General features: G+C 50.0%; 3 protein-coding genes across 3 annotated transcripts; 1 reads left to right on the top strand and 2 right to left on the bottom strand.

Annotated features, from left to right (window-relative positions):
* Positions 1 to 3413: 3413 nt before the first annotated feature.
* LOC107214619 (feather keratin 4-like) lies at positions 3414 to 3740 on the bottom strand. Its single transcript, XM_015650205.1, has one exon. The coding sequence runs from the start codon at positions 3738 to 3740 to the stop codon at positions 3414 to 3416; it is 327 nt and encodes a 108-aa protein (XP_015505691.1).
* Positions 3741 to 7381: 3641 nt separating this feature from the next.
* LOC107214670 (feather keratin 4-like) lies at positions 7382 to 8043 on the top strand. Its single transcript, XM_033519835.1, has one exon. It carries the CDS (start codon positions 7415 to 7417, stop codon positions 7754 to 7756), a length of 342 nt encoding a protein of 113 aa, XP_033375726.1. The 5' UTR covers positions 7382 to 7414; the 3' UTR covers positions 7757 to 8043.
* Positions 8044 to 10720: 2677 nt separating this feature from the next.
* LOC107214672 (scale keratin-like) lies at positions 10721 to 11092 on the bottom strand. Its single transcript, XM_015650269.1, has one exon. The coding sequence runs from the start codon at positions 11087 to 11089 to the stop codon at positions 10721 to 10723; it is 369 nt and encodes a 122-aa protein (XP_015505755.1). The 5' UTR covers positions 11090 to 11092.
* Between the last annotated feature and the right edge of the window lie 290 nt (positions 11093 to 11382).

Raw genomic sequence — 11382 nt, forward strand, 5'->3', positions numbered from 1 at the left:
GCCACGCCGTGCCCCGCGCCCTGCGCCCCTGCCCCCTGTGCCACCAAGTGCGTGACCAAGTGCGTCCCCACCTGCACCACGCCCTGCGCCACGCCCTGCGCCACGCCCTGCGCCACCAAGTGCGTCCCGGAGCGCTCCTACACCTTCTCCACCCGCTGGAAGCACCCGTGCCAGAGGGGCCTCTGCAAGAAGATCTGAGCGGTTTTTTTTGGGGAAAGAACCACGGAAAGGAACGAGGGGAAGAAGCGAAGGAATACGGAATGTGATCCGAAGGCTGCCGGAGAGGGAAGCGCCGCTGGAAACCAGGACCCTGCGTTTTAAGTCTAGGATAGAGCTTTAGTTTAGTTCAGGCTTTTCTTTCTTCTTGGGGCTTTGCATCTTCTGCCTGTGCTTTGGACTTTCTCTGCCCAGTTCGACACCCAGCGTGGATCGGAAACGAGGGATTTGGGGAATGGTAGGGATTGGAAGGTCTCGGAAAGTGCGAGGGGAGGGGGTGTCAAGCTGGAAAGGGTCAGGCTGGAGCGGGTGATTGTGATTTTGGGTGATTTTGGGCGATTTTGGGCTTTTCTCAGGGTAAGCTCCTCTTTGTCTGCATTATTCTCTCTGCAAATGTTCGACTCCACTTTGCATTCCCATTAAAATGCTGCTGCATCAAACCTGTCCCGAATTCCCTTTTTCCTCTGCTCCTTGGGCTCTCTTGGGGACAACTCAGCCTTGGATAGAGGGACAGGAGACCTCCAGGCTCTTCCCGGACCACTCCAAACTTGAAAACCGTGGTAAAAAAATTTAAAGGTAAAATCTAGGGTTAAATTTCTGGGATAAAATACTTTATTCCTAAAAAAACCCTGTCTCTGCATTTTCTGGGATAAAAGATTTTATTCCTAAAAAAAAACTGGCTCTGAATTTCCCAGGATAAAACCTCCAAACTGTAGCAAAACGGGAATTTTTAGCGTCCTGCTCATACCCAGCCCCATTTGGGGACTTTTTTTCCCTCTAAACAAAGGGAACTGAGGAAAACCCAAGCTTTTCTCCACATTTCTGCATCCAAACTTTCCTGAACTGCTTTTCCACGGAGTCTTCTCCACCTCTCCGCCGTGACAGGGAGGGACACGGAGCTTTTCTGGACCAGAGCCCCAAATTCCAGGAGCCGGTGCCAGCCGCGGATCCCTCCAGGCAGTTTGGGATGCCAGGCGTGTCCTGCTCATCCCATTCCGAGCCATTCCAGGTGCTGTTTTTATCCTAAAGATCACGTTCGGTTCGTTCTTCCCTAATGGCCACATTGGAGCCCGCGCTGGAATTCCCGCAATTACTCCAGCCCCAAAATATCCCGGAGCTTCCGCAGAACAAAGGGAGCCGGGGACGCTTCCCAAACACTCCCAGGCTGGATTACGCCAGGGCCTGGAATGTTAATTTAACGTTAATCAGCTCTTATTTGGGTTAATTGCCCTAAGACTGGAATAATCAATTTGGGGAAAAAAAAAAAAAAAAAGGTCATAATTTTCATCATTTCATCATTTCATCATTTCTCGTGTTTTTATTTCTTTATCTGCTCCGAATATTTTATTTTTTCCTTTTAGTAAATTGATTAATTTCACCCTAAAGTTGCTCTTCTTTCGTTTTATGGTGCCAATAACCGAGATTTGGGAACGTTTCCCATCAGCTCAAAGTTTAAAGAGGGGGCTCCCAAAATCCATTGGAATCCCTCTGTGGAATTCCAAAACTTCGCTCTCTTTGTATTTTGAAACAAATTGGGGATTTTTAACACTGAAAAAACAATATATCCAAGCTAAATTAAAATAAATAAAATTGTATTGAGAACCAAACCTCAAGTTACCAGGCTGAAAAAATTCCATTTCCAGCAATTTTTCCCCTTTAATTCCTCACCAAATTCTTTGGGGAAAGGGAATCTGCAAATTCTTTGTGGACATCCTTGAAAAACTGTCACATTTAGAGGCAAAAAAACCCAAACAAACCGGGATATTTGAGGGGAGAGGTAAAATAGGAAAACCTGTGGATAATCCAGCTGGGGATAAACCGCTTGGAAAAAGCCAGGAATCCCTCCTCCCTAAATCCCTAAATTCCCTAAATCCTAAATAAAAATTATTAATAAATAACATAAATTTATTACATTTTTGACATCAGTGCTGAGATTTTAGGGAGAGGGGGGCTTTAATAAATTTGATAATTTATTAAATTATTATTATTAAATCCCTATTTATAGATGAGATAATTGCTGCCCTCTGGGAATCGCACGGATTCCCTGGAGGAGCTGGGATGGGATCCCGCCCTCGGCTTCTCCTGCCACCTCTAACATAAATTATGGGATTTCCTCAATGCCCCGGGGTGGTTTTGATGTCAGAAATCTCGGGATTAACACATTTTACCTCGTTTATTCTAAATAACGTTTAATTAATTTAAATGATTCATTAAATTGCTAAATAAAATTATATATAACTAAATAATAAATAAATAAAATAATTTAAGCAATTAAATATTCATTAAATAATAAATCAAGAAGAAATCCAAGATATTTGGATGCAAACAGAGAAGTTTATTGGGATAAAAGTGGAAAAAACACAAGTTGCATTTGATCTGAATTAATAATCTAAATATCTAATTAATTAAAACTATTGATTTTCATCTCATTTTTCCAGTTTGGGTCAAAGGGACTGGACCAGGTGAGGCTCCTCCTGTCAGGCCTGGAGGTATCCAAGGAAAAAACCCACAAATGGGCAAAATGCCCGATTCCAAACTATTAAACCCATCCAAATTCCCGGGAATTCTGTGGCCTGACAGCAAAGAATGGGAAAACAATTCGGGGTTTGAGGAGGGAAAAGGCAAACTTGGAGAAAACTGACATTAAAAACAAGAGACGGGAGAGGAAGAGCAGCTCCCAGGGGGGCTGAGGAGGTTCCAGGAAAGCTGAGGAGATTCCAGGAGTGCTGAGGGGTTCCCATGGATCCTGAGCAGCTCCCATGGATCCTGACCAGTTTCCATGGATTCTGAGCAATTTCCACGGATGCTGAGCAGTCTCCATGGATTTTGAGTAATTTCCATGGATCCTGAGCAGTTTCCGTGGATCCTGACCAGTTCCCATGAATCCTGACCCGTTTCTATGGATCCTGAGCAGTTCCCATGGATTTTGACAAGTTTCCATGGATCCTGAGCAGCTCCCATGGATCCTGACCAGTTTCCATGGATTCTGAGCAATTTCCACGGATGCTGAGCAGTCTCCATGGATTTTGAGTAATTTCCATGGATCCTGAGCAGCTCCCTTGGATTCTGAACATTTTCCATGGATTCTGAGCATCTCCCAGGGCTCCTCCAGCCTCACGGAGCCGTGTCCCCCTGCTCAGCTCCCACCTCCATCCCCCCCAGTTTCCCCATCCATCCATCCATCCCCTTTTCCCGACTCAGCAGGGCCCGCAGCTCCCGGAGCGCCGGCTCCAGGCATTCCTGGGCGAGCAGGAGGAGAAGAAGCCTCCGTAGACCCTGGAGCCCTGCAGCCCCACGGGGCGCTCCATTCCCGAGGGGAATGCGGACCCCACGATGCTCTCCTGCGGGCAGGAGCTGAGGATGGGCCCCGGGAAGGTGATGACCACGGGCGGGGGGTAGATGACAGCCCTGGAGTCCCCGCAGGAGGTGACACAGGGCTGGCTCCAGGCGTCAGCGCAGGGCTGGGGACAGGACACCTCGCAGGGCGCGGAGCAGCGGGAGCTGAGCTGGCTGGAGAAGGACATCCTGGCAGGAGAGAGGTGGAGCTGCTGCGGGAAGGAGAGGGGAGGGTTGGAAATCTGGGCGGCAGAGCCCCTGGTGATATTTTTCTCTCTTTTGCTTCCCCCTGTCCCTCTCCTCCTTCCCTCCTTCTTTGCCTCCCTCCAAAATCTCTGATTTTTCTCTTTCTCCCTTCTCCCTGTCCCTCTCCTCCCTCCCTCCTTCCCTCCCTCCCTCCAAAATCTCTGATTTTTCTCTTTCTCCCTTCTCTCTGTCCCTCTCCCCTCCTTCCCTCCCTCCCTCCCTCCAAAATCTATCCAAAATCTCTGATTTTTCTCTTTCTCCCTTCTCCCTGTCCCTCTCTCCTCCTGCCTCCTTCCCTCCCTCCAAAATCTATCCAAAATCTCTGATTTTTCTCTTTCTCCCTTCTCCCTGTCCCTCTCTCCTCCTGCCTCCCTCCCTCCCTCCAAAATCTATCCAAAATCTCTGATTTTTCTCTCTCCCCCCTCTTCCTGTCCCTCCCCTCCCTCCCTCCTTCCCTCCCTCCCTCCAAAATCTCTGATTTTTCTCTTTCTCCCTTCTCTCTGTCCCTCTCTCCTCCTGCCTCCCTCCCTCACTCACTCCCATGCACCTGCTCCACAAAAACTCCGGTTTTTCTCTCTTTTTCCCCTCTCTCTTGTCCCTCTCCCTCTCTCTCTCCCTGCCTCCTTCCCTCCCTTCCAGGCATCTCGTCTCCAAAATCTCTGAGGATTTTCCTCCTTTTCCCTTCTCCCTGTCCCTTTCTCCTCTCTCTCTCCTTTCCCGCTCAGGAAAAACTCCGATTTTCCTCCCTCTTTCCCTTCTCCCTCTCCTTCTCCTTTCCTCCCTCCTTCCCAAACAGCTCCTCTCCAAAAACTCGGCTTTTTCTCTCTTTTTCCTTTCTCCCAGCTCCTCCCTCCCTCCTTCCCAAGTCATTCCCTCTCCAAAAACTCCGCTTTTTCTCTTTTTCCCTTCTCCCTCTCCCTCTGCTCCTCCTCCCTCCCTCCCAGGGCTCTCCCAGTCCCCCGGAGGAGCGATTCCCACCCCCAAAGCACCCCCAGACTCACTCAAATCCCGGCGAGGAGAAGCCCGAGGAGCTGAAATCTCAGGAATCCGGAGCTGGGATGGGAGGAATTGGGAGCCGGGAGCCTTTTATCCCATCCCGGGATCGCCCGCGGGGGTTGAGACATCCCCGGAGTTTCCCAACCCTCTCCTGCCCGGGCTCCGATTCTTTTATCCGCCTCGGGACAATTATCAGTTTCTCCCAACACCCTCGGGTTTCCTCCTTGCTTTTTGTTTTGTTTTTCTTTTGGAAGCGGTTTCGCTTCCTGCAGCGTTTTGCTGATTCCGCCAAGTTGGTGAAAATGTCGGGGAATGATTTTTTTTCTCTGGAATTGCTCCACAGGCAGGGACAGCTTCCATAGACCTGGTGGCTCCAGCCCATCCTCGAACGCTTCCAGGGGTGCGGAATCCATGGAATTCCATGAGCCAGGCCCTCACAGGGAGCAATTCCTTCCCAAAATCCCACCCAAATTCCCCCTCTGCCCCCCTGGCCCCATTCCCCGTGTCCTGTTCCTGAGGAAAAACCCCTCTCCAGCTTCCCTGGATCCCGGGAACTCAACATTCCCAACATTCCCGGCCTGGATCCAAAGGGGATGGGCTCCAGACCCCTGAGCAACTTCATGGTTTGGGGGACACCAGAACTGGGCACACAATTCCCGCTGGGATCTCAGCAGGGCAGAGCACAGGGGGCGAAATCAAACTCCGGGACCCAAAACGAAGGATTTTAGGGATTATTTGGGTTGATCCCACTGGGTTTCTCGGGGAGGTTGGGACAGGGGTGATTTCCAAGGAATCTGTGATTCACCTGCCGGGAAGTGAAGCCTCTGTCACCGTTTGGGGCTGCTCAAAGCGAAACCAGGTGTGGTCAGGGCAGGAGCGGCTCCCGGGGACTGTGGCCCCACAATTTCTCCTTCCTTCTTTTCTTCCTAATCTTGGTTGGGATGAATCCTCTGGGCTGTAAATTCCAAGGGTTGGGAAAACTCAGGGAAAGCCCAGGAAAGGCTCCCTCAGGCTTCCTACCCCAACAGTTTCCAACGGGAAAACTGGAATAAAAGCGGACGTCTTGGGGACAGAATTCTCAGGGCTGCTCAAAGCCCCCCTGTTTGGTTCATAACTCCATAAAGGGGAGGGGGTTTGGAGGGGAAAAGCTCATTTCTTGAGGAAATTTGGGAATAATGTTGGGCATGGAAGACGTGGAGACACAACAGGAAATTTAATCCCTGAATGACTGGAGAGGGGGGAATCTGGGCAATAAATCTGCTGAAGTTGCAGCCAAACCTCTGCATCAGCTGGAGCTGCACCTGGACATTCCCAGCTTTTCCAGGGGTGATGCACAGATGCCCTCCCTGACCTGGCTCACCCCAATCCCTGAATCCTCCTCGCTCAGCAGCGCTGATCCCATCGATTCCCTAAAGAGTGGATTTCTCCTGGAAAACACCCAGGTTGCTCCACCTGGACATTCTATGAAGCTGGGAGTGTTCCTCGGCCAGGAGGGTGGGAACGAGCTCTTCCCATTCCCAGATTCCGTAGGAAGGCGCCTGCGGACGAGCGCGCCTCGGGTCGGAGTCACTGTGGGTCAATAACGGGAGAAATTGCACAATTCCCTTTTCCTCGGAAAACGCGGGGTGGGATCCGAGCTGTGTCAGCACCCGCTGCTGACGGATCAAGCTCTGAGCAATCCCCACTCGTGAGGCAATCCCAGAAGTAAAGAGGTGGGGGGGGAAAAAAAAAGCAGCAACAATACAAATTAAAAATAAATCATTACATCGCCTGAGTAATGCCGTGGATGTAACAACAACAGTAATAATCGCTGAGCAAAATAATCACTTTATCTGGGGCAGTGACAGGTGGAGGGAATTTTTCTTGGATCATTCATCGGCCCTGGATGTTTCTGATTGCCCAAGAAATGGTATAAAAACACTCTCAGCTCTGGGCTGCTCCAGCCAATTCTCCCGACTCGCTCCGAGCTCCACTGGGGTAAGTCCGAGCCTGGAATTGTTCCTGGAACTGTCGGGATCAGAGCTGAGCTTTGTTTGGATCCAGAATTGTGGGGCCAGCAGGCCCAGGGCAGGGATTGGGGTTTATTGTTCATTTTGGGGGTTACTGTTAATTTTGGGATTTACTGTTAAGTTGGGGGGTTATTGTTAATTTTAGGGTTTACTGTTACATTTGGGAGTTTACTGTTAATTTTAGGATTTACTGTTAGGTTTGAGGGTTTAAGGGTTAATTTAGGGGTTTATTGTAAATTTCAGGATCTACTGTTAATTTGGGGACTACTGTAAACTTTAGGATATACTGTTAATGTGGGGGTTTACTGTTAATTTTAAGATTTACTGTTAATTTTAGGATTCACTGTTACATTTGGGGGTTTACTGTAAATGTTAAGATTTACTGTTAATTTTAGGATTTACTGTTACATTTGGGGGTTTACTGTAAATTCTGGGGGGGGTTATTTTTGTGCCAAATTGTCTCCACAACGAAGAGTCGTCAGAAATGGGAGACAAGGACACGAGAAGACGGCAGAAGCCAAATTTTGAGCCTCTCCCTGATCTTTTTTCCGCCCGTTCTCTCTCTCCCCAGCCCGACCTCCATTCCATCGTTCCGGAGCCATTCCCAGGAGATGTTTTCCTACAGACAGAGCTCCAGCTCCCGCTGCCTGGCTCCCTGCGCCGTCTCCTGTCCCCAGCCCTGCGTGGACGCCTGGAACCAGCCCTGTGTCACCTCCTGCGGGGACTCCAGGGCTGTCATCTACCCCCCACCCGTGGTCATGACCTTCCCGGGCCCCATCCTCAGCTCCTGCCCGCAGGAGAGCATCGTGGGGTCCTCGGCGCCCTCCGGGAACTTCTTGGGATCTGGGAATTTCCTGGGATCCGGGGGTTCCTACGGCTCCTACGGTTATGGGAGGTCCTACTCTTCCTACGGATCCTCTGGATACTTCTCTGGGAGCTGCAGACCCTGTTAAATACCCGAGGAATGAGCAGGAAGGAGCCAGGAGCCACCACGGAGCCTCCTCCAGAAATCCCGGCAATTCCCGGCGCATCCTCAGCGCCCTCGCTTTGATGTAAATTCCCTTTTTCTCACTCTTTTTATTCCTCCCGCGGCGGCTCCTGCAAAAAAAGCCCAAAAAAACCCAAAAAACAACCTCGGGATCGCCTTTTCCATGATCCCTGGCTGGCTGAAAGTGGAGTGAGGTCCTGTCACCTTTCCCACGCCGTGGAACTCCAGGAGTCATCCCTGTGGAATGCCCAGCCCTGGAGCCATTCCTCCCTTCGTTTTTCCCCCATCCCCACCGCGATGTTTCTCTCCCTCCTTTCTCATTAAACCGCTGCGCATCAAAATCCAGAGTTTTGTGGTTTTTATCCGTAATTTTGGGGGGGTTTTTCCGCCGTTCTGCAGCTCTCGGTGCCTTTCCACACCTGGAAGGCGCCCAGGCGCTTTTCGGCGGCGGCACAAAGTCATTCCATGAGGGATAAAAGAGATTTTGGAGAGCTTCCAGATCCACTCGGATCTTCCCTCAGGGCGGGCGTGGCTGTTCCCTGTTCCCAAAGAAAGTCAGGCACGGGTGACTCGGATTATTCCCATCTCAATGCCTGCCCCGGGCTGTGATTTAATTCCATCCCCACACGGTGATTTTACGCTTTGTTTTTTTTCATTGTTTAAAAATAACCCGGGGCGGGGAGGGGCTGGAGCTTTCCTTGGAAAACTTCCCTTGGAAAAAAAATCCCGCGGGAATTTTTAGCTGAAAGGCAAAATTTTTGGTGGGGTTTTGTGAGTTCCTTGAACTTTCCCACAAATAAATAAATTAAATTAAATTAAATACGAGTTGTTGAAGTGTTCCCTGCAGAGCAGCCCGCTCTCCCCCTGGCACAGCTTTTCCAGGGAATTTCTGCCTGCCTGGAAGTGTTGGAGCAATCTGGGATAGAGGAAGGAGTCCCTGCCCGTAAATCAAAGATCTTTAAAGCCCCTTCCAACCCGAACCGTTTTCTGGTTCTGTGAAGCCCCAAAGGACAATTCTTTAACCTTTAATTCCTTAATTCTCCCGGGGCTGGGAAGGAAAAGAAAGAATCGCAGGAAAACAACCCCAAAACGGCTCAAAGGTTGGATTTTTCTCCTTTTTCCATCTCTGCTCTGCTCTGGAGCAGCCTCTGCTCCTTTGACCCCCGATTACGGAGCCAATTTGAATCAAAAATCATCATTTTCTGTGTCTGACCGCGACATTTCCCGAAGTTCTCAGGCTGAATTTGAAGGATTCAGGAGAGAAAAATTCCGACAACATCAGCTCGGGCTCCTGATCCATCCAAATATTCCCGGAATTCCCGGGAGCGGGAAGAAAACTCTCAGGATGAGAAAAACTCTCCTCCTGAACCCCAGAGGTCACTGCATCCTTCTCTTACCCCGTGCTCAGTCCCAGGACTGTGCTGTTAATTGTTCTTATTTGCAATCTGCGGCTGAGTCATTAAAGGCGTTGCAAACACAGCCAGAGCCGGGTTCCAGCTCGGAGCAAATCCCGATGCCAATTAAACCTCTCGTGTTTGATTTCCATACTTTATTTAATGGGAAAAATATTTATTTAATGGGGTTTTAGGTGCTCCAGGCTGGAAAAATTATATTTAATGGGGTTTTAGGTGCTCCAGGCTGGCAAAAATCTTTATTTAGCGGGTTTTTAAGTGCTCCAGGCTGGCAAAATCTTTATTTAGCGGGTTTTTAAGTGCTCCAGGCTGGCAAAATCTTTGTTTAGTGAGTTTTTAGGTGCTCTAGGATGGCAAATTCCCGTCAGGCACAAGGGGATGTGCCCTGCTGGATTCCAGCGTCCTTCCAGGGCAGATTCCGGTGGGATTGGCAACGGGAGGATTTGCCATTTTTATCATTTTGCAACTGGAGGAGCTGCACTTCAATTTTATTTTTTTTTAAATGAAATTTTCCATCAGACGCACTGCAGGAAAATTTCTTTTTTATCTCGTTCCCTCCCTTTTTTTTTTACTTAAAACCCAAATAATTTAATAGGAATGTCGGGAATCTTTGATTTTTGCAGTGTTCAGGGGGCTTTGAGCAACCTGATCTGAGCGAGAGAAAGCTGGAGGGGTTGGACTGGATGACCTTGGAGATCCTTCCCAACCTAAACCACTCCTTGATTCCGTAATTCCTTGTTAAATACAAAATAATAGAATAATTCTATCCGGCAAATTCCCTGTGTCCTGTCAGTTTTGTCCACAACTCTGGAATTCTGTTATTTTAAATTTTTATATATATATATATAATATAATATATATATTATATATATATTATATATTAAATTTATATTTTTTTTTAACCTTCAAAGGATGGAAGGGTGGTTCTGAGGAGTTTTATTATGGAAACATTTGGAAAACCCAGTAAACTCGGGCTGTGCTTCCTCCTCGGGGAGCAGCTCGGATTGGGTGAATAGAAAAAAAAAGGGGAAAAAAGGGGGGAAAAGTGTGAAAAAGTGTGAAAAATTGAAACCAGGAGTCTGCTGTGTGATGCAACAAAGTTTTAATGAGCGAGAAATGCCCCTTTGCAAAGCCAGAGATCACAGAAGGTGGAAAATCCATTCCCGGACAATTTTGGGGAAAATCCATTCCCGGACAATTTTGGGGAAAATCCATTCCCGGACAATTTTGGGGGAAGGTCCAAAGTCCTGCTCCGAGATGTCCTCAGCCAGCTTCTCCCAGCTGAAGTCCAGGGATTTTGGTCGCTGTGGCTGAAATCCATAGGGAATGGGCTGTCCCACGCCGCTCCAAAAAATCGGGAACGCCGCAACAGGCAGCGAGAGCAAACAAGGAAGAGGTGCCCAACAAGAAGCAGGAGAAAGATCGGGAATGCGAAGGAGGCCGTGGAAATATCCACCCCTCATCCTTGTGGCCGTGGATTTGGGCATTCCTGGGATTCCCTGGAGGCTGCGGTGCCCTCAGCAGGGCCCGCAGGAGCCGCGAAGGAGGCGGCTGAAGCGGCGGGACGCGGAGGGCCAGCAGGAGCCACCGGCCAGCGCCGAGACCCCGTATCCAGAGCGAGCTCCGTATCCCGGGAAAACCCCGGAGCCGTAGAGACTCCCAGAACCCAGGGATCCCCCAAAGGCCGGCACTCCAGTGGATCCCACCACGGCCTGCTGCGGGAAGGAGCTGAGGATGGGGCCGGGGAAGGTGACCACCACCGGGGGAGGCTGGATCACGGCGGTGGAGTCGGGGCACTGCCGGACACAGGGCTCGTTGCAGCTGTTGGCCACGGGCTGCGGGCAGGCGATGCCGCCGGTGGTGGGGCAGAGGTCGTAGCAGGACATTTCCCGGCAGGGATGGAGGCGGTTCCTGGAATGCAGAGAAGGAGCTGCTGAAAAGGGGGGATCTGCGGGAAGGGCAGGGGGAGGTTTTGGGGGAGTTGGGAATGGGGGGGAAACACCCCCGAGGGGAAAGTTGGGGTGGGACGGGAGCAGGTTTGGTGTTGGGAGAGGTGGGATGGGGTCAATGGGATGGGATGGGATCAATGGGACCAATGGGATCAATGGGATGGGATGGGATCAATGGGATGGGATCAGTGGGATCAATGGGATCAATGGGATCAGTGGGATCAATGGGA

Source organism: Parus major, chromosome 25LG2 (assembly GCF_001522545.3).
Source record: "Parus major isolate Abel chromosome 25LG2, Parus_major1.1, whole genome shotgun sequence".
Lineage (NCBI taxonomy): Eukaryota > Metazoa > Chordata > Aves > Passeriformes > Paridae > Parus > Parus major.

Excerpts from the sequence above, each read along its gene's own strand:
- LOC107214672 (XM_015650269.1), bottom strand. The coding sequence starts at position 11,089 with ATGTCCTGCTACGACCTCTGCCCCACCACCGGCGGCATCGCCTGCCCG.
- LOC107214619 (XM_015650205.1), bottom strand. The coding sequence starts at position 3,740 with ATGTCCTTCTCCAGCCAGCTCAGCTCCCGCTGCTCCGCGCCCTGCGAG.
- LOC107214670 (XM_033519835.1), top strand. The coding sequence starts at position 7,415 with ATGTTTTCCTACAGACAGAGCTCCAGCTCCCGCTGCCTGGCTCCCTGC.